The 21387-nt window shown below is 51.5% G+C and overlaps 10 protein-coding genes across 10 annotated transcripts; 5 read left to right on the forward strand and 5 right to left on the reverse strand.

Moving 5' to 3' along the window:
* Positions 1–1741: 1741 nt before the first annotated feature.
* On the forward strand, positions 1742–2999 carry M436DRAFT_65867 (uncharacterized protein; the record flags this gene model as incomplete). Its single annotated transcript, XM_013569791.1, has 4 exons — positions 1742–1801; positions 1857–1949; positions 2125–2414; positions 2468–2999. 4 exons carry the CDS (start codon positions 1742–1744, stop codon positions 2997–2999), a joined length of 975 nt encoding a protein of 324 aa, XP_013425245.1.
* A 381-nt stretch (positions 3000–3380) lies between these two features.
* On the reverse strand, positions 3381–4914 carry M436DRAFT_51915 (acid protease; the record flags this gene model as incomplete). Its single annotated transcript, XM_013569632.1, has 2 exons — positions 3381–4558; positions 4632–4914. 2 exons carry the CDS (start codon positions 4912–4914, stop codon positions 3381–3383), a joined length of 1461 nt encoding a protein of 486 aa, XP_013425086.1.
* A 585-nt stretch (positions 4915–5499) lies between these two features.
* M436DRAFT_65869 (MFS general substrate transporter) lies at positions 5500–6877 on the reverse strand (the record flags this gene model as incomplete). Its single annotated transcript, XM_013569792.1, has 2 exons — positions 5500–6735; positions 6794–6877. The coding sequence occupies 2 exons, from the start codon at positions 6875–6877 to the stop codon at positions 5500–5502; spliced, it is 1320 nt and encodes a 439-aa protein (XP_013425246.1).
* Positions 6878–7233: 356 nt separating this feature from the next.
* M436DRAFT_52523 (DNA repair protein) lies at positions 7234–8417 on the reverse strand (the record flags this gene model as incomplete). Its single annotated transcript, XM_013569739.1, has 2 exons — positions 7234–8268; positions 8322–8417. 2 exons carry the CDS (start codon positions 8415–8417, stop codon positions 7234–7236), a joined length of 1131 nt encoding a protein of 376 aa, XP_013425193.1.
* Positions 8418–9349: 932 nt separating this feature from the next.
* M436DRAFT_74790 (acid protease) lies at positions 9350–10719 on the forward strand (the record flags this gene model as incomplete). Its single annotated transcript, XM_013569886.1, has 3 exons — positions 9350–9644; positions 9756–9872; positions 9902–10719. The coding sequence occupies 3 exons, from the start codon at positions 9350–9352 to the stop codon at positions 10717–10719; spliced, it is 1230 nt and encodes a 409-aa protein (XP_013425340.1).
* A 265-nt stretch (positions 10720–10984) lies between these two features.
* Positions 10985–12202, reverse strand: M436DRAFT_52459 (epoxide hydrolase; the record flags this gene model as incomplete). The annotated part of the gene is made up of 4 exons (XM_013569729.1): positions 10985–11210; positions 11259–11860; positions 11917–12077; positions 12127–12202. 4 exons carry the CDS (start codon positions 12200–12202, stop codon positions 10985–10987), a joined length of 1065 nt encoding a protein of 354 aa, XP_013425183.1.
* Positions 12203–12811: 609 nt separating this feature from the next.
* On the forward strand, positions 12812–14363 carry M436DRAFT_52418 (uncharacterized protein; the record flags this gene model as incomplete). The annotated part of the gene is made up of 2 exons (XM_013569722.1): positions 12812–14158; positions 14211–14363. The coding sequence occupies 2 exons, from the start codon at positions 12812–12814 to the stop codon at positions 14361–14363; spliced, it is 1500 nt and encodes a 499-aa protein (XP_013425176.1).
* A 1148-nt stretch (positions 14364–15511) lies between these two features.
* M436DRAFT_65874 (uncharacterized protein) lies at positions 15512–16957 on the forward strand (the record flags this gene model as incomplete). The annotated part of the gene is made up of 2 exons (XM_013569793.1): positions 15512–15526; positions 15632–16957. 2 exons carry the CDS (start codon positions 15512–15514, stop codon positions 16955–16957), a joined length of 1341 nt encoding a protein of 446 aa, XP_013425247.1.
* A 2013-nt stretch (positions 16958–18970) lies between these two features.
* On the reverse strand, positions 18971–19499 carry M436DRAFT_65875 (uncharacterized protein; the record flags this gene model as incomplete). Its single annotated transcript, XM_013569794.1, has 2 exons — positions 18971–19372; positions 19440–19499. The coding sequence occupies 2 exons, from the start codon at positions 19497–19499 to the stop codon at positions 18971–18973; spliced, it is 462 nt and encodes a 153-aa protein (XP_013425248.1).
* Positions 19500–20023: 524 nt separating this feature from the next.
* Positions 20024–21000, forward strand: M436DRAFT_52461 (NAD(P)-binding protein; the record flags this gene model as incomplete). Its single annotated transcript, XM_013569730.1, has 2 exons — positions 20024–20080; positions 20140–21000. 2 exons carry the CDS (start codon positions 20024–20026, stop codon positions 20998–21000), a joined length of 918 nt encoding a protein of 305 aa, XP_013425184.1.
* Positions 21001–21387: the final 387 nt, after the last annotated feature.

Here is a 21387-nt window from a genome sequence, read left to right on the forward strand (position 1 = left end):
GCGAATCAAAAGTCGTCTCGAGGGACGTACTCACTCGATTAGATATTCGGACCGCAATCTCTCATAATACAGACACACTGCCATGGACGAGGCGCTGCCAAGCTGATTCGACTTGGTTCGGAAGTCGCGACATTCTGATGATGGACACGGAGGCCGATCTGCCGCGTTCACAGCGTCGAGCATCGAGCATTGCAAAGGCTATGATCTGATGTAAGCATACTCACCCGAATCTGATGCAACAAGACGTCGATGCTCCATGCATGTAGGACCATGAATTGTGATAATAAGACACCTGGGTCCAGAAGCTGAGCGATGGAAGAAATGACTTGATCGTGGCTGCGGCAGGAAGCCAAGCCTATCCTCGGACCCTGTGCAATCGAAGGATTCTGGTCCATGAGTCGGTGTTCACGTGCAATAACGACGAGCTATTTTTCTGGTAAAATGTGATGGAGGTGAGAAAACTATTAGAGAGCTTTCTTTTCGGCTCAAATTGCGAACCCACATATCTGGAGGCTTGACTGGACAAGCCAATCAGCCGAGCAAACTTGGGTTCTTACTTGCATGACAAGTCGATAATAATAATGAGAGACTGCCGAAAGGCTTTAGACGGGACATTGGTTCTTTCTCGTTCAGAAAGTTATATATCCTGGAGAGAAGTCTCGAGGCAGTTTGTCTATAGCAGTTGAGCATACAATCATAATCTGATAAGACGAATGTCTGTGAAGCCGAGGTAATTAGCCGGCACAAGGAGCCCCGACTTGTAGGGCATTCGAAGATGCTGTCAGACAGAGCTCCTTCGCATCCTGAATGCAGAACTAATACGCGATGCTCGGCTGTCGTGTCAAGCCTTCTGCTGGTCGAGTCTCTTTGACCGCAAGCTGTCCGGTGATCATCACGGCGATCGGAAGAATTCAGACCTCTGAGACCTCGCTTTTGAGGGTTCCTGGTTGCCGGTTCTCGGAGTAGTGGCCGACACGAGAGCCGTAAATCGCAGCATAAAATGATAAGACAGCCTGCCAAGCAACTATCTGAAGTCATGAGAGACACCGCGCTGCCCATTGTTGGTATAGCTCACCGTGGAATGGAGCTCGCTATCGACAAATTGGCGTAGAAGGTCGATGAGAACGCAACATGGCGCTGCTTAAGGACGTACCCTGACTCGACCCTAGCCCTGGCCATCCTCGTGGCAAAGTATAATCCGCACGGCGCCTACTGTCGGCTCCTGAAGCGTACGTAACTACTGTACATCGCTTACCTGCCCACAGCCCGTCCAAATTTCATGATCTTCTAGGGCGCCATCGCTGGGCGCGGTCTAGTTCGTCTACGGGATTCCAGCCTCGAGTAGTCAGTGCCGAAGCGCTCACCAATAGCATTGCCCATCGCTCCGCAGGGCAGCCGTTTGCCCTCTCCAGATGGGGTAAGCCATGGGGAGGATCCCCTTGACATGGTCGTTTCGCGATCTACGCGTCGATCTCCACATGGGTTAGTCAATATTAGTTGCTGGCACCCATGATCCTTCTGGCACATAGGTCTTATTGCTTCCACCAGAAGTTTTTTGGAGTTGCTCTACCCCAAGACTCTTATTCCTGACGTACGCTTGTCCTGGTCATCAACAGTCTCATCTCTTTCCTTTGTCCTCCTTTGTCTTCAAGTTGTCGAAGCATAGCCACCAGATCAAGCTTGAACCCTCGTTTATCAATTTCTATTCCTTGTCAGCTTGCGACGGACTGAAACGGGAAACATGGGTCTCATCGAGAAGCCTAGCGATCCTCACGGATTGACGCTCGAGGCATGGGCTCAGGTAAGTCAGAGAGCGAAGATTGTACAGAGGACATAGCTAACTCAGTCGAAAAAAGGGCCTGATGTTTGGCAGTCTTATGACCATGGCATGTATCACAATCGCAAACATGCGAAAAAGAGTCGTCCTCCACCACCTCATTCTCATAGAGGTTCGTTCACTATGAAATCCCCGTCTTCTTCCCCATCTTCCCCAAGTTGGGGGAGGCCTCTGTGCGTCTGTCACTCTCGGTCTTACCGCGGTGCTACAAGTCTAGACCTATGATCTTCTATCACTGAGCTCATTTACTACTATCATACATTCCACTGACACGATGAGTTTGACAGTTGATATTCGGTCTATTCCAAGGAACGTTCATCTTCCCCGATCCACCGTACTACGGATGGTATGAGTCTGTGGGAGCTTTGTTTCTCAACATCAGCTGGAGTCTACACAATGTCATCTCATGGATGAAGAACAAGCCCTTCTTGAGCCGAAAGATGTCCATGATCTATATCGGCACTGTCATAATGGTCCAACCTTATTGGGTAGCAGAGATCGCTGCAAACTTTCTCTACTTCAACAACATCAACCACAAGGTCTTTGAACATCTCCGACCCTTCGAGGCATTGTTCAGGTATGCAGACGCTTCACTTTTGGAGTCACTTCAACCTCTAACATGTACACTAGGGACCCATGGTGGATCTTCACAATCTTGAATCTTGTGTACAACATCAAGAAAAGATATGACTTCGGCTTCATCGAGCTCGTACGCATATCGCCACGTTTCGGTGTGCTTCTTGTTGTAATGACTCTTTCGGTCCTGTTCCTCTTCGTCGATATCCTCAGCGTGACCCACGTCATTCCAAGCAAAGGATTACCCGACGGCATCAACCCATTCTGGAAGTTGTCTTTTATCTTCAAATGCATGACCGATACCGTCATCCTCGACGACTTCAAGACAGCATTGGACAAGATGAAGGACTACAGGCTTAAGAGAGTGGCAAGTTATGTGGACACATACGACAATGCCGAGAGAGGGTCCACAGAACCTATCACTGTTCACACAACTGTCACGCAACATGAGCATTATGAGAACAGGTCGAGGAATCACGACGACAGCAGCATGAATGGCAAGGACTGGGCCACTCATTCTCACATCGAACTAGTCGAGCTCGAAGAAGTCACGCCGCCGCCGACAATTCGTACACAGATCGGTTGAGCGTGTGCTTTACACACTCTTCTTTGTACTATATTATTCGATATCATTGTCTTGAGAGCAGGATGAGCCAAACCACTTTCTTGTCAAGTGATCTCTAATTATCGAGGAGTCATGTATGCTTTCGCAGACTTCCAGGATGATTAGCTAGTCAAATAACTACGATGATCATGATCATAAATCTCTAGGAGTGACTGTACTTGACATATTTATCAGAGCCCAGGGTGCATCAAATCTGTCAAAGAAACCGAGTTGAGTTTTGGATCCACCTTCAGCAATCACCCACAACCAAGACAACAGTCAAGTCAATCTGGTCCTCGTATTCGAAGTACTTGAACTACTTGAAACACCTTCCTCCACATTCTTTCCTTCCTCGCTACATTTCTAGACTGCGATAATACCCACTGCCACGAGAACAGCGGCACAGAGAGCCCAGAACACATTAGCCCCGAAACTCATCGTGATGGCAGCGGCATTCTCAGCACGGCGTACGCGTGGATCGGCTCTGCCACGAGACGAGTTGTGGACCTTCAATGGCTCACGAGCTCCAGTACCGGTAGGAGCTGAATAGGACTTGATGCCTGTAGCATAGCCGACGGTGTTGGTAGCAGTGGACAACTCATAAGCCATCGAAACCTGCTTCAGCCCTTCGACCTCGTCTCTTTGAGTTTCAGCTATGAGATTCTTCGCGGCCTTCTTCAGTCCCTGTGGTCCAGCTTCGACTCGAACCACATTTGACGAATTCGCTCCGAGGTTGGCCTGTGCCAATGACACCTGGCCGTTGTCGAGGTCAAACACAAAATATCCTGCTCGCATCACTGAGCTAGAGGTCAAAAGAAACTGATCACTAACTGCTTCAACGACTCTTAGCTCGCACATTGGTCGACCAGCGTCGTCAGTTGCTACACTGCCGTCCTTCGTCGGAACCGGGGAGAATAGATCAGCTAGTTCAAGGCGCAAAGTTGCAGTGTTACTTCCATTCCCAGCAAAGGTGAGATCGAAGTAGGTGGTGTCGGCCATACCACGAGCAACTTCACTGCAAGGCCTGATCACCTCGTGCTTGTCCGATGAGAGCTTTCCCCCTGCATGTCTGACGACCTGTACGAACGCATCCCTCGGCAATCGCCAATCGGGAGTTCCTGTGTCTATCAGAGTTATAATCTTACTGTCGTTGGTAGAGCGAAGGATCGTCTGGCTTGGTTGATTGAAGGGTTGCATCTTGACCTCTTCGAGGTACAAATGGAAGTCATCGACTTTCTTCACCTTGCGCGAACGACGCACGAGATTTAGCGTGGTCAATGAGCCCTTATACTTGTCTGTGTCAAGTCCACCAAACAATATCGAGCCGTATTGATCCAGAGTGTTCAGATATATACTGTAAAGGCGTGAAGAGATGGCACCGGCCTGGACCAGCCCTTCAAGGAAGCTCGGGGGCAATTTCTTGTCGTGGTCAATACTCATGTGCCTTGAATAGCCGAGACCCATGACACCTGTATGGGGCGTCCAGATTATTCCAAATTGTCTGGCAAGTCCGAACGGGAGCTTTGAGATCACCAGGTCGTCTAAAAAACATGTTAGTAGATGCTCATGAAACCAAACAGATCGGCGCTTGGCCTCGGCAAAGTTTTTGCATACTCATCTGAACCACATCCCTGACGTAGTCACCTGTGAACCAGGTCTTGGTCCCCATGAAGAGTTGCTGAAATCTTCCGCGCTTGATCATCTCATACGTCGAGGATTTGGATAGATCGAAAGTGACGCCGTCACAGTCAGAGACTTTGCAAAAAGACGCGTTGGAAGCCAAGACAAAGGTGTTAGAGCTTCCAGTATCAACAAAAACTAACTGCGGCTGTCCGGGAGTGCCAACGGTGAAGTTGACATAGTACTGCAAATTATCCAAATCGCCAACTGTACTCATCAAGGCAAGCTCGACGGTGTTTGAACGGGATTCTGCTGCTGTTGCACAACAGAGTAGCAGAGAGAGAGACAAGGGAACTCCGGAGGGCTTCATGATTGTTGGTGAAGAAACTGAGTTTCGATAAAGACCAGATATTAGAGTTAAGTGTTCTTGGAAGAAGTTTTGAAGGGGAGATGCCAAAGGGTGGATTATATACTGAGATGCGGTCTGGGTATTGCTCATCGTGCAAGAAAGTAAGCGGTCGTTGACTCACAATCTTGAGTCACAACGGTGAGACTCGGGGACAGCATATCGCGTGTTACTCGATTTGAGGCCATTGCCAAGAAGGCGGACATCCTATCATGAGAGTCTTGTAAAAGACATTGTGCGTAGCGTGTCGAGTGTGGCAAAAGTTCGCAAGAAGTTTCTTGATAGGCATACAATACTGAGGATAGGCGGTTCTTTGCAGGATTGAGAAGAAAAGTGAGAGATAGAAAACAGTCACGGGTCAATAGTAGCAAAACTTGTTCTGGAATCAGCATCGCGAGTATGTGAATTGAAGACGGACTACCTGGCTTCGGGGGTCTCGTGTGCAGCTTGGCGATATCACGCGTGCGAAGGCTTACGAAGACCACCGAATGCAAGTGCGGCAACTCCAAGCATGCCGGTAGCGCCAACAGCATATGCGACATCGCGACCAGCCCACCAGTATAAGGAGCAGAAGGAAAGAGGTCCTAGGGTGCGCCCGATCTGACCAAAGGATCTGTGGTTTCCAAGCTTGTTGCCGCGTTCGGAAGCATCGGCTTCAAAACTGCTCAGACTGTTGAGACCAGTCACGACGGTGGCACTGGTAACGGCGAGCAGAGCAGCAGCACCGTAAAGCTGAGCCTGAGTCGTGAGACGAGCGAGGAGAACAAAAGCAAGCAAGCATGATACAACACCCAGCTGAACGACGCGAAGGGGATGCATACGGCGGGTGACGGTGCCCTGAAGGAGGGAAGCAATGATGCCAATGAAGCCGAGGAGGCGCCCAGTGTCCTTGCTGCCATAGTTAAAGAGATCATAGGTCATGAATGGCAGAGAGAACTCCATTCCGCTGAAGAAGAGGATGAAGGCCAGGTGGGTGAAGTTGAGTAGAGCGTGCGAATTCGTGCGGCGAGTCACAGGCTTTTTAGCTCCATCTGGTTTTTCTTCTTTGAGGGCAGTTGCAGTGACGAAATGCGTCTCGGGTAGGTAGAAGTAGAGGTATAGAGTCTCACTAACGATGAGGAAGAGCGAGAAGCCAGCGGCAGTAGCAAAGGGGTTGCTCTGGACGATGGTGACGTTGGACAGAGCAGCACCCAGAGCAGGACCGAAAGTAAAGGCAATGCTGAAGCAAGCACCAACCAGAGCCATGGTAGCACCGCGCTGCTTGTCGTCGCTGATGTCGGTAGCAATGGCCATGGCCAATTGGACGTTGCCCTCGCTTAGGCCACCAACGACACGACTGGCGAGGAAGGTGCGGAAGTCTGTGGCGGCGACCCAGAGAGCGACACTGAGGATGTTACCGACCATGCTCCATAACAGGGCAGTGCGACGGCCGTAGCGATCCGACAGCCGGCCAATGACGGGTGACGCGATGGCCTGGCAAAAGGAAAAGAGCGAGCCTAGTGCACCTCCCAACAGGACAATGTCGTAGCGGTCGTTGATCGGTTTGGCAAAAGTGTTCTTGTATGCATTGAGGAGACTTAGGACGCGAGAGAGAAGGGTCGGACTCGATGATGAAGACGAGGTAGAGGCATCGACGGCGCGGTAGAACTCGAGGAGCTTGGGGAACAGCGGGAGGATGAAGGTGAAAGAGATCTAGAGGCACGAGGGTCAGACAGATGCTGGCAGATGGGCAATGGACGACGCGACTCACCAGATCAAGCAGAAGCGAGATGAAGAGCACCTTGAGCACCTGCTTACGCCTTTGCGGAGTAATTACCACAGCTGCTTGCGCCATGGTCAAGAGATGGAGGCTGGAGCTTGCTGTGTTGCGATTGGAGAAGCGTGCACGCGTCTCAGAGTGATTGCGCACTTTTTGCTCGGATTGGTGGTCTTGTGTTGTTGTCTGAGGAAGAGATGCATGCCACAGGGGATGGGCATGTGTAGGCTTTCAGTTGATTGACAAATAAAGCACCTGCTTACTCGACCAGCTGTTGAGAAGCATCATGATCGACATGCCACAATGCAGCCACGCCTCGGTTCATGCAGATCAATCAGCTCCGTGCTCATCATCTGTCTCAGTGTCTCGCATCTCCTTCGCTATGATTATTGCATTATCTGGGATTGTCATGACTACTGTAATGTCTGCTCTGCTCAGAACTCCAGCTCCTCAACCTCCATGCCACACTCGACGCACGTCTTGACGCTTGCTCCACTCTCTGGATTCTCGACCGCTCGACCCCATTCATGTTCGTGCTTTGAGCCCCAAAGCTTGTCTCCAAACTTTCCTCCCTCGACCCCCGCCTTTTGGCGCTTGTATGCATCCACCCGTGTTCTCCTTTTCAGATCGTTCAACTTGCTCTTGAACTTGGCCTCCTTTCTCCGCTTGGCCTCGGCCTGCCTCTTTTCAAACTCCTCGTCCAGTGCTTCCGCGCTGCCCCATTTCTTTTCTGAAAACGCATACTCTTCAACCTGGTATCGTAGATATAACATCATGTTGTTCCATGTTGACTTGTGCGGATTTGCCTTCTCCATCCGTGGTAGTAGTTGCTCGTCTTTGAGTTCTGGGTCCGTGAGGAGATAGTCTTCTCGTGCTTCCGTCTTGGTGAGCAAGCTGTACTTGTCAGGGAACTTCTCCTGGCACGCTTTGCACACCTGACACCCAAACACATCGTCCCACTTCCAATCGATCTCCAAAGTGCCGCACTCTCTGCATTTCTTCTGCTCCTTCGCCGCCCCCAGCGCACTGAGTCCTGGCTCATAAGGGCCAGCTCTTTCGTTCTTTAACTTCTTGATCAGCTGCGCCTTTTCCCATTCCTTCAACGTCATGTTGGCAGGCTTCTGCTCTTGATTTGGTGTATGAAGTGCTCTGTTGTGTGGATCGTCCTCGGCTGTCAAGAATCCACCCTTGGTGTCCGTCATCTTACTGAAGTCATATTCGACAAACTTTTGAAACTTTTTGGCTGCTTCGATGCCTGAATCGCGTGCCGGTTTGCTGAAGCCATCTTTGTCGCTAGAAAGAGTCTGCCGAGCGTCGCGTTGGTTTGGTTCTACCGAGGATCCAGATAGAGCTATGTGCGCTCGTTTCTGTCCGGCGATGAAACCTGAGGGCGTGCGATTTGTCGGTGCTTCTTGATTCGATGCAAGCTGCTGTGATCGTAAGGCTTTCGCTCTTAGACGCGCTTCTTCCTGTATATCACCTCAGCATCTTGTCTCACTTTGCAAACAATCAATTTGCGTACCATGCGTCGAATCTTTTCTGGCGTCATCGGTGACCGTGGTATAGAGCCCGGTCGAGCTGTTCTCGGCGGCGTCACCGCTCTTTCTGCGTCTACCATGTTGAATCCTGGCGCCCAAGAGTCGAATTACGCGAGTGAAAGTCAGACTGGATAAGGCGGTCGGTGTGGCTTGTATCTGATGGCCGGAAGTAAAAAGTGGATGGATGTGTGAATGTTGTCGAGGCGGCGACAGTCACGGCAAGCGCTACGTCATCTGAAGATCAAAGAACAGGGTCCTCCCCATAACCGCTGTTCTGAGCACTGCACTGTAGCAAAACCTTTCGTCAAGTTTCGTGTTCATTGCTAACACACTCCTCCATGATCACATAGTGGTTACATCAGTCACCTGCGCGTTGTGTATGCTATCTGTTTCAGCAGTACGACACGGTCGTCGCATGCATCCTTGGAAGAATCTGGCGCAGAGATGTGGCGCAAATTTCTGCGAATGAATCGGGAGTTTTGACATTGCGAATGTTGAGTATGAGATGATACGCCTGATGGCCTTGGTTTCCACCCAACTCAACTCGAATCCTAGGCAGAGATCGTGTCTCTGTCGAGTCATCAACTTCATGGACGGTGCCAAAAGATCAATGAGATCGAAAAAGCCTCAAAATACGATTGCGTGAGTCCTGTACCTGTCAATCAACGACTCCGCCCTGAATAGTGAGCAAGATATGAGCAGGATATTCTCGTGTGATGGACGCCAAGGAGTCATCGCTGTTGGTGATCTGATAGCCAACAGTTTGTATACGTGTTGAGTAACAGGCAAGGTATCGGTATATAATTGGCACGCTCGCTTCTTGTCTCTAAAATTGCTTTCCTTACCAATACCTACCTCTAGCACCACATCCACAGCAGCGATGGTTTCTCTTATCAGAGTCCTTGCATGTCTTGGACTACTGTCAAGCTGTGCGAGAGCAGCAACAACTCCCAACACTATCGAGCTTGCTCTGACAAGCAACTTTGCGAAAACAATAGGCGAACGCTATTACATGAACATCTCGATCGGTACCCCTGGGCAAGTGCAGACAATGGCCATCGATACTGGAAGCAGTAACACTATTGTTCTCGGTTCAAATGCGTCGTTCTGCGAGACTTCCGTCTGTGCTGGTGGTACTCTGAACTTATCCGCAGCGTCGACATTGGAAACCATCGATTCCGGAGCTCTTCAGCAGTCTTACGTCGATCATGAGTACTTCGAAGGGGACTATTTTGGAGACCGGGTCCAGATGAGTATGTGTAAAGCCTTGACGTTCGAGATTGCTAGTCAGCAGCCGGTACCCTGCGGTCCAAGAATACTAATTAAAATGTTTCCAGATGATCTCGCGATCACGAACTTTCCAATGGGAATTGCCAATAGGATGGCATTGTTCTTTGCCCCTTACACCGGGATCTTAGGTCTTGGTTACTCGAGTCACATGGCTTGGCCGGGCACTAAAAGCAAGAAGGTGGCCTTGCCTCCGAGCTTCGTGGAAGCTCTTGTCCAAGCCGGTGCTATCTCTTCACGCCTCTACAGTATATATTTGAATTCACTGGATTCCGAGGTTCCATATTATTCGGCGGCGTTGATACCGCCAAGTACCGTGGTCCGCTAACCACACTCAACGTGGTGGCTGAGGACGAGAAACCTGCCGGCAACTTCTACTTGTATCTGGAATCAGTTACAATGCGGCCTCATGGTGGGCAGAATCGTACTATTGTCCGCTCCACTAAACACAGGAGGTACAGAACTGTACCCGATACAGGTACTCCTAGTTGGTACTTGCCCACCAGCGCATACCGTAAGGTCATTAAACAAGCAGGAGTGACATCGACAGACGATGTACCGCTTAGCTCTGTTTTTGAGCACCGCAAGTATGTTAGGCCCTGTCGAGATGTGGCTTACGGCACCGCCAACACCACGCGCTTTGACATCACCTTTTCTGGCAATGGAACTAACACAGGCACACTGAATCTTGAGCTAGCTAATTTGTTCACTCCACTGACGTCTGAGCACGGAAGCGTCGTCACCGATGGAGATGGCCAACCTATGTGCTGGCTACGCGTTGTAGAAAGCGACGAACTGATGATCACAGGCTCGGCTGTCATGCGAGCAGGATATTTTGTGTTTGACCTCGACAACGGCCAGGTGTCATTGGCACAGGCCAACCTCGGAGCGAATTCGTCAAATGTGGTTCAAGTCGAAGCTGGTACGGGCTTGAGCAAAGCTGCGAGCGATGTCAGATCTGAGACTAAGAAGATCAACGTCGAAGGTCAGATGTCAGCTACAGCGGTGTACAAATTGTCAACTGTCACCAGCAATATCGACTACGGCACAGGTGCAAAATCTCACCCGGCCGCAACGGGTGCTGTTTCGCAGTGATCGAATTCGGCCCAGGAGCAAATACTTAGCTCGAGCGTCATTTCGAGAGTGCAGCCGTTGATACGTAGATTCCTAGACTGTTCAGCTTCAAATCCCTCGGCGCCTTTCTCATTGCGCTTCTAGCAAGATCATGGTATAGGGAAGATTTCAAGCGCGCCATGGAGGTAGACCGTCAGTAGCAACCTATTCTATCCATATACGAGCTCAAATGAACTGCAAATTTCTTCTACGCGCGTTTGTGATTGTCAGCCATAAGTGATTGATCCTACAATAAACTTCTCGATCCGAGAGCGACCTCTCGAAGCCACTCTTTCACAATATTATTTACTTCTTCGGGGGTTTGTGTCAAGGCCCAATGACTGGCTTCTACCTCTCTCCTTGTCAGACGTGGAACAAACGCTTCCATACCTTTGGACATCTCGGGTGTCAGCACTGCATCATGCCTACCAGAGATAAACAGTACTGGTTGCTTGACCATCTTCGTACCCAGCCTGAAGTTGTTAGCGATCAGGCTACTCAATGCTCCAGATGTCACTTACTTCAAGTCGTCTTCGAAATTGATACGACGTGTTCGATACCAGTTCAAAGGTCCATGTAGTCCATGGCGCATGTACTCTCTGGTATAGTATTCGAGTTCCTGTAATCTTGAGTCAATAACGATCTGCGAGTTCATCTCACTTGAACATGCCTCTCCATCAAGCGAGGGTGCGACACCAATCGTCTCCAGCCCATCAAGATCTATACCAGTTTCCGGCCGAAAGTAAGGTTTCCCCTGCTCGGATCTCCCACCGTACAAAGCCCTGAGGAAGTTCCTGACCTGATCACAGGATGTCACGTTGGCCTCCAGCTCTGGTCCAGCGAGCTGCATCTGGTATCCGAATTGAGGCAAGGGCCCATGTACCATTTCGGCAAGCGAGATGAAACGTCTAGAGGGAGCCGTGTATGGAGTGCATACAGAGAAGACATGGGTAACGAGCTCCGGATACCATTGTGCAGTTCGATACACCACAATGCCGCCCCAGTCGTGGCCACCCAGAATGATTTTGGGGGCTCCCAGTTGCTTGGCCAGTTCCGAGATGTCGTCGGCAGCCCGTTTGATCGAATAGAGACGTAGATCAGCAGGTGGTGAGCGTGGAGCATCCTGATATGCGGATGCTTAGTTACTGGAAGGCAAGAGAACTGCCTCACTCGACTCACAGTTCTACCATATCCCATCATGTCCGGAACAACGACCTGCATGTTTTGCTGAATAAGGAACGGTATCTGATATCGCCAGCCATACGATAAGTCCGGCCATCCGTGAATGAGGAAGACGGTAGCCTTAAACTTCCCATGCTTCGGGACACCGTGTATATAGTCTGCCTGATCAATGACTGGTAGAGGCTCGAGTCAAAGACTTGCACATACGGTACTTTTGTCCGTTCAGAACAGTCTCGCGATGAGACACACGACTATCGTCGGGGGTGATCTTGTCGACCGGCATGGGTGTTGGTCGTTGACGAGAAGGTGTGTCCATCTAAGAGGCGGATTGTTGCTGTTGACTGCGGACATAATCGGTGTTGACTCTTGAATGCTCATAGATCAACCTCGGTTTGTAGCAGTGTGCGGGGTGCCTCGGATGGATTTCCTGCTGAAGATATCCTGTAGCATGTATACAACTATAGGACCACAATCATACTGTTCCAATTGGCACTTGATCAGGTATCTTATTCTTGATACTGTGACAATTCGAGAGTATCATCCGATTCTGGGAGCAAGAACAGCCAATCATCTACTGAACAGTACGCGTATACGTTTCTATGTTCTCATGGTGTATTTTGACCAGGCAGACACACGAAGTCTGGATTTACCTGGTCTGCTCGGGTCTAAAGACGCGCGAGGGCCTCATGTCAGTAGGTAGAGGCAAGTAGAGGCAACTTGGAAGCGAAGACGAGTTACGATACTGCATCGCCTAATCGGGCTAGACGCGGCAGTGTGGATAGCGGGGAAATGGTAGAGTCAACGTGACGGCCGTCGATGCGACAGCGATTTTGCTTTGGTGGAGCAACAAGCTACCGGTCGAACGAGTATCTTGAGTTACTACGTGTTCAATATGGACACGTCAACAGCGCCGATGACTGGACAGGCGCAACAACAGCCCAGAGCGCGGCGACCGCATCGCCCTCGCAAGGACTACACCAATTTGGACACGGTATTCGAGTCGCTCGACGACCTCAAAACCGCCCTACGCCAGTACATGGACAATGCCACCACCCCCGACGCCCTCCCGCAATATGTCTCGTGTGCCATGACCTTGTCCACCAACGCTGCTCTGCCTCTCAAGAATCCTACCGATACTCCTCGCTCCCGCCGTCGTCCCAGCTACGTGCCCTTCGAGGGCTTTGGTGACGAGCTAGATCTGGGCGGCCATGACGTCGGCTCCGTTATCGACGAGCAACACCAACAAGAACAGGAGCAAGAGCAAGAGCAGCAGCTAGAGTACAAGACGGTGCTGGAGCTGGTGAACATCGACCAGCTCAAACAGCGACAGATATGGCAGCGCGCTGCAGCCAAGGGTATTGTCCAGCAGATCCAACACCTTGATGGCTTCAAGTACTGCTTCAACAACAACTGGTCCAGCAAAGACGACAACGGCTATCGCTACTCCTACACATGTCTCGACTCGTTGGAGAACAAAGACAGACACGCCAACGGCTTCCGTGCTACCAATGCTGCGACCCGGCGTCCGGGTGCAAACACTCGAGGTGTCCGCAAGCCCACATACGACTGCAAGGGCCAGATTGCCGTCAAGTTTTCCGCCATGCGACAATCAGTCGAAGTCGTCTACAAGCATCACGCCATTCACAAGACAGTCGCCGAGAGACGTCCGCCTCCACGCAAAGACTCAAAGCGCAAGTCCGTCACACAGCAACCCGTCTCAGAAGCCACCCCCGATGCGAGTCTGCTGTCCTTCGCAGACCATGATCCCCATGAAAGCTCTTTCATCCTTCACGACGTCGACCACTCGGCCTTCCAGCCCTATCTTGATCCTGTGGAGCCTCCTGTTACGAAAAAGCCTCCTCGCAAGTCTAAAGACAGCGCCACCCAGCCACGCTCAAAGCGTCAGAAGATACAGCCCGTTCCTCCAGCGGACCAAGTCGAACGTCCCTTGTCGCTAGTTGAAATTCTTCAACAGTCAATGGCTCCATCTGACACCTCCCTTGCCAACCACCGGCCTAGCCCCAATCAATCGCCATCGCCGTCACCAGCTCCGCCGCTCTGGCAGACACCGCCTTCGGCTCCCGTTGCCGCGTCGTCCAACACTCTTCCTGGCAACTATGCCCCCATAGCGAGCCGTACGAGCTTCAACCAAGCTTACTCGCAACCACAACCGCCTGATGTTGGCCGCTTCTCCAAGCTTGCTGTTCCTTGTTTCAAGTGCAAGGCTGCGCATACTCAGGTACGTCCACTGACATTCTTATTCTGAACTCGAAGCTCATTAACAGCAAAAGTGCGATGGTCTGCAGCCTGTTTGCAACTCATGCCAGCTACGAGGAACGGTCTGCAACTATCCCTCTGTCCTCAGATTTGATAAGGCGCCCGTTCCAGATTCGCGCTGGGTACAAGGTAGGTCGGAGTCTGTCTGGTTTACGATCCAACGTTGACGTGACTCAAGTGCAACCTTCGCAGAACGGGCGTGGTGTGTTCCGCGTGAACCAGACCTCCCTGCCAAACAACACGTCGACTCTCCCCACGCAAGGCATGTTTGCTGATGCTGGCCAACAAGCTTCATGGTATTCTCAACCATGATAGATCTTTTGGAGAAGCCCGGTTACATGTCATGGCCCTCTATCACTTTGTTGCATCCCCTGTTTAGCATGTTGAGATACCCCTTATGAAACTTGTCTTTCTGCCTTGCATCTTTGATTCCGCGACCATGTTTTGATTGTAGAACATGTGTAGCGACATCGACTGTCGTGCGGTGTGTAGAATGGACGCCTTGAGCTAACAACTGTAGAAGCATAACGAATCCTCGGACCAATGAGCTCGCCTTCAAGACACTGCAGGGGATGGTGGCCGAGTGCATACAGCGGCCATCTACAAGCTCTATCAAAAATCATACCTATCTCAAGCATCGTCTGTGATGACAGTCATGGCACCAACATGTGGCGCACCGAGAACACTTGAAGCCATTACTGCACACAGCAACTACATTTACAGAAACGAATACTCTGTCGCTCAGACGCAGCCAGAAGAACTCAGGAGTATACCTATCACACATGGCGGACTTGTCAAAAGACAGACGAGATATTCTGCTTTGGCGTTATAAGGAAGTCATCGACTGCGGAAAATCTCACGCAACTGCCCCTGAAAGCGTGTAAACATGGTCCTCTTGGGCCGCTGTTCAGTGAGAGTAGCAAGCATTTTGTTTCTGGTGCACTCGGCGGAAGTCACCACTCAGGGCAATAGCTTCTGACGCGTCGCTGAGAACGCGAAGCTGTTGGCTGCCGTCGAGGGAAGGAGGCCTCAGGCAGCAGTCCAGCAAAGCGTCACGCCAATCCCAACACAACGCTGGCGACAAGCGTCGAAGGGAAAGCGCGGGTGCCTCCTTTGCAGCTGTACAAAAGCCTCTTCTCCTTCTGCCATCCTCCATCCTCCTCTTCCATCACAACATCATCCAACACAACTCCATTCTGCATCACCAATTCCCTCTTCTCTGTTTGCTCCATCGCACCGTTAGGCTGCACCATCAACTCTTCAGCATCTTCAACTCTGAGCACGCCGCTCTTGTCACACCAACGCTTCAGTCACCATGAAGCTCTCTAAGGTACGTTCTCACTCATCCATCATCCATCATCCATCAGCCATCAGCCATATCTCATCATCGTCCATCATCTTCCATCGTGTCTCGCACTCACTGACCATCACGTAGCTTTTCGGCATCTCTGCCCTCATCACTGGAGCTTTTGCCATCACTGGCAACCTTTCTCCCATCTCTCACACTGGCTCTTCCACTACTTCCACTCTGTTTGCTGTCACCGTCATCCCCGACATCCCAGTCACTGCCTTCGACGCAGTCCACATCTCTCTCGGTACCGGCGAGCACTGCAACATGACTACCTTTGACCGTGAGCACTACATGCACATCGACATGTGCTACGGTCAAGACCAGCCCTTTACCACCATTCGCTCCAGATTCGTTCCAGGAGATTTGAGCGCTACAAACATCGGTCGCTGTGTCCTGGTCACCTTCAGCGACACTAACTGCACCACTGATGGTGCCATCATCTCGCAGTACTCCTACAAACTCGGTCCCGACGAGGAGGAGAAGTTCGAACCTTTCAGTGATCCTTCCCGCCTCTTGGAACAGCCAGACTGTTCGGAGCTCTGGACGCAGCGCAACGGTCACCGTATCCAAGGACACTCGGCAAAGTGGGTTTGTGAATATCAGATCGACGAGACTTGGGCCGATCTATTCCCTGCCCAGCCTCTCTCTGATGATGATGATGATGATGACGACGACCTTCCCATCTCAGCCAGATCCATTGATCCCGAACACAGTAAAGATCACGTTGTCGTCTCTCCTGCTGATGGTTTCAACTGCAACTCGGCTCAGCACCGCGACACCGATACCAAGCTTCAAGGTCACTGTCATCCATTCGACAAGCCTTTCTTCTCTCTCAGAGCTTCCGTCAAGCGTGCAGACGAGAACAGCGTCTTTGGAGGTTCTCAGCCATGTGAGGTTCTGGCTTTCAGCGACAACAAGTGCAGAAGAGATGGTGCCAGCATTGTCAACCTCCTCAACACTACCTCTCTCGGTGTCTGCCACAACGTCACTCTCCACCACGGTAAGGATGTCGCCGCCATTGCTGGTCACTCTTGGAAGTGGATCTGCGGTCGCCAGAACATCGACGACTGCCTGAAGCCGGTTCACCACTCCAAGGCTCGTCCCTCCGCAGCTACCAGCACCGCCATCAGCGGCGGCGCCACTAAGACCGTCACTGCCACCACTAGCTTGGCATGCTCCATTACCACTGACTTCGCTCACTACTTCGACGTTGTCACCAGCCTCATCACCCTCAAGCCTGTCACTCACGTCAGCACCAGTGTCTTTACCAAGACCAAGGTCGTGACCCGTGTCAGCACCCAGCTCATCACCAGCGTCGCTACTGACGTCTCTACCGTCCTTCACTCCGTGACCAAGCCTTACAAGACCACCTACATGGTCTGTGACGTCCACGAGACTCCTCGCGCTTGAGGCATCACCTTGCATCGATGAGTCAGATGACTCTTCATGATCATCGGCAGGAGTTGGTTCTGTCTTTGAGTTGATACGACTTGTTTCTTTTGTTTTCGTTTCTTCACACCATGCTGCCTCGCATCTGTTATGATAAGGAGGCTTTGCTTCTGTTCTTCACTTTGTTTTCTCCATCGGAGGTTGTCTTTTTCTCATCAGCACAAGGTGCTCAGCATTGCTTGTTGTCGGCAGGGTTATTATCGTTAATGTTCTGTATGCGTCGCTTCGCTCGATACCAATGCATGTCTTGTTTTGTTTCTCATATGATAATTGTGCCTCTTCTTCATCGTCTTCTTCATGTGCTTGTCTTCTGTCATCATCGTGTGTGCCGTGTATGCTCTTGTCCATCTCCCTCGCCCAGCGGCATGAAGCACAAGATGGTTTGATCAAGCACCGCAGACGGTGTTGTCGATTTCGAGTTCACGCGAGTCAGCGACTAAAGAGACTCAAGTCCGTCGACAATCATTAGAATCATCAGTGAGAGTATACTGTATACAATCTGGATACATGGCGACACTCTAACTCACTGTTTGGCCAGACTGACCTGTCTTGCTTGAGGACAGCTTGACAAAGTCTTCGTCCTGTACACCCGCTACATGTGTTGAATACTATTTGAGCTCTACCACAGGCACTCTTTTGTGGCCTAAGACATGTATCGAAACACATTGAAATGTTGATCGTCGATAGCAAGGTGGAACAAGACGCAAGAAAACGTCAAAGACTTTATCAACAAACTCCTGTTGCTTCGCGAAAGAACCAAGAGAACGAGTACAGAGCTTCAAGCTCTTATAGTCGGAGAACTATCAAGATGTTTGACAGTATCGAGTAATCACGGAGAACTTCGGTATAGGATGAGTTGTTGTCTTTAAAGGCGCCAGGCACCATAGATCTACTACGTGACTAAAAGTAATTCAGCTCAAGTCGCAAAAAGGATCTAGACCCCTGCACATAGAGCGGCTATGCGTGTACCTAGTAGTCCTCCGACCAGTCTTTTCAAGTACCAACCCTTGAATAGGGAGGGAGAGAGGGAGGAAAAGAGTCCACGAATGAGGTCTGCAGCAGTTCCATATCTGTAGGAGGTCCAGTGTACACTTCCGTCTCTTTCATGCGTTTTGAATAGCACAGACAAATGGCCCTGGCAGTGTAGTCTCGGACCTGGCAACCGTGGCTTTCTTGTTCTCGCTTGTCAACAGAGACGGTGGACTTGAGCAATCCTTGGAAAAGCATACGGCGAGACCTATGAACGGATGACTACTCGAAGGAGGATGCGTTTGCCGGCTGAATCGTCTGTCGCGGCCAGTGAGAAACGTGTAAGCCGTCCGAGAATTACGAGGGAGATTCAAGCCGAGGTATGGTAACCTCCGAGGTTTCTGGTCTTGGAAGTCTGTATGACATGCGACCTTGCGGCGGTAGATGTTCGATGGTAGAGGGCGGCCATGTATCTGAAGCTGCAGTTGTTGAGTACTCATTAGTCTCGTCAAGGCTGTGTTCGAGGGCTTGGGTGAGGATGAGAGCGCATGACCGAGGAACGCTTTTGTTGACACAGCAATGCTCGGTCCGTGATGACAAGAGGTCGCGTCACAGTGGGTATAGGTCTTGACCGTAGGACCGCATGTGGCAATATTCTCGTTTGCGTTTTGAAAAGATGAGCGTAGCTCAGAAATAGATAGACGCGGTCAGCAGACGATGTTCCCACTTGATCACTGGAGAATGGGAGATGTCCGGCAGCAGGCATGACGAACGAGCGTACGAGGAAAAGCTTCGAGTGGAGGGTTTGCACGGGCGAGTGACATATTGAGATCAGCATGCGAGTGTTTGTAAAGCTGCTGTTCATTACAATAGATACGTATCTCTGCATAACCGTGAAACACAGTGTCCTTTTCTGTTCATGATTTCAAGAGCTCGAGGCACTGGAGGCCGTGACGCAAGTGTTGGTTCTCGCGAAGGCTACGGCGGCGCTGACCGAGACGTGGATCAAGCACCGTCGCCCCATATGCCAATGACAGCCATGGCGAAGGCAGCGAAACCGATGGTAGCTCTTAGTTGCTCGCGGGTCTGGGAGGACTTGACAGCCTTCTCGACTGTCTCGCCATTGACGTCGTCCTGATGCAGAGAGGGAAGTGATTCGGCAGGAATGAGGTCCGAGGCAGCAGCGAGACCGGCGACGAGAGAAGTCCAGAGCAGGTAGGGGTGTCTAGCGCGGGCTGGCGAAAGAGCGTAGGCAAGGTTGAAGGAGAGGACTGAGATGACGGCAAGCGAGCGCAAGTGCAGGGAGGCCGACTGTTTCAGCGAGACCAGAACATGGTGGGCGGGCTTTGCTGAAGGGAGGGCGAGCAGCGACGGTATGGACAATGTGGCCAGCGCGTACGAGGCGCCCTACTCGAATAGATCCATGTCAGTTGACTGACCAAGTCGACTGTGCAGAGAGAGGCTTGAGGCTCACGGTGAAGAGACCCAGACTCGTCGTGCCCACAAACTTGGATGCGGAGATGGTGGAGGGCATTGTGAGGTAATCGGCAGATGGTTTGCAGCAGACTCGATGTGTCGTCGTCTGTCTGGCCTGTGTCTGCGTTTCACCTCTCCCCATACCATCATCTACGTCACGTCCGTGCATCTCCACACTCCAACGTCCCTGCATCGAGCACAAGCACAACTGACTTTTGCACCTTGCAAACACAGAAACGCACCCACATCCAGAGTTTGGGCTTCTGGTGTTGGTTGCCTACTTGCACTCTGCTTGGAAGCCACAGTCTCGGTATCGCCAGTGTAGTCTACTCGTACTGTAGCTCAACTTACTCGTCTCGTGTCAGCATTCCTACTGATGACTATTCACCTCGGTGGTCTGGCCCTGAAACATGTCTACCTCGGCAGCCTCGTGCCGTCCAGCTGGCCCTGACACGACCTTGCATCTAAACACGATCTTACTCCAGCTTCTCTTCCTTCTCCCCTCTTTGTAGTCGCGAGACCCACGTCGCACCACTGCCCCTTTGATCGCTCCACACTACACAAACAAAACCCTCTGTAAACATGCCGCAACAAAAGAAAGATTATTTGAGCGACGCTTGGAAAGATGGCCTCTTTAGTGTGTTCTCATGCTGATCGGAAGAGAGTCCGCCCAATGCTAACCAGCCCTTCTAACAGAGGACAAGGTTCTGTTCTGCACAGGTGGTGCTGGTTCTATCTGCAGCGCTCAAACCAGAGCTCTTGTCCATCTAGGAGCCTCTGCTGCCATCATTGGCCGCAACAAGGAGAAGACGGAGCGAATGGCCGCCGACATTGCTACAGCCCGCCCTGGCGCTCGTGTGCTTGCAATCGCCGGAGTCGACGTTCGCGACCCCAAGGCTCTTCAAGACGCTGCAGACAGAACAGCCAGAGAGTTGGGTTCAATCGACTATGTAATTGCTGGCGCAGCGGGTAACTTCCTTGCGCCACTGTCACAACTCAGTGCCAATGCCTTCAAGTCCGTCATCGATATCGATGTCCTCGGCAGCTACAACACTGTCAAAGCAACCCTGCCTTACCTTGTCGAGAGCGCCAAGCGCAGCACTACCAGCGGCAGAGTCATCTTCGTCTCGGCAACAATCCACTATACCGGTCTGCCTTTGCAGACTCATGTTTCAGCCGCCAAAGCAGCCGTGGATTCTCTGTCGAATGCGGTGGCCATCGAATATGGGCCACTAGGCGTCACATCCAATGTCATTGCACCGGGTCCCATCGGCGGCACAGAGGGCATGGAACGATTGGCCAAGAGCGATCCTGCGAGCGTTGCAAAGTCGGCAAAGAGGGTTCCCGTGGGCCGGCTGGGGTCGGTCAAGGACATAGCAGACGCGACCGTGTACTTGTTCTCTGATGCAGGAAACTTTGTCAATGGCTCGACGGTGGTCGTGGACGGAGGCAGCTGGAGGGTCAACGCAGGCGGACCGGGATCTACATGGGAGTACCCAGACTTCCTCCTGAGTGGACAGGTTGTCGAGGGCGTCAAGGGTGGAAAGGCCAAGCTGTAGGCAGGCATTAGATTGTGAGCGTCTGTGCTCAAACGTCTCTAGTCGTTATGGATCGTAGGTGCATGAAGCAGATACAGTAGCAGGAGCGAAATCAAGCTCTCGAGGAGGCAATTGTGGGTTGCATTATCAAGCCGTTGGTGTGATTAGGTGAGCAAGTTTTGCGAAGGTTGTCCACGAGAAAGAGTGACACGGCGGACAAGCAGGAAAGCATGATGAGCACACGCGTGGCGGCAGATCAGACGTGCATCTTGGACAGCGGAAGCCAAGGCAGCAAAGGCTCTGGGTCGATTGGACATGTCTCAGCGGATGACGAGGTGACAAGAAATTGGCGAACCTGTTTGGCAGCGGGGCTCGAGATGATGAAACAGCGGGCCGGGTGAGCGCAAA

Source organism: Aureobasidium namibiae, assembly GCF_000721765.1.
Source record: "Aureobasidium namibiae CBS 147.97 unplaced genomic scaffold scaffold_14, whole genome shotgun sequence".
NCBI classification, from domain to species: Eukaryota; Fungi; Ascomycota; class Dothideomycetes; order Dothideales; family Saccotheciaceae; genus Aureobasidium; species Aureobasidium namibiae.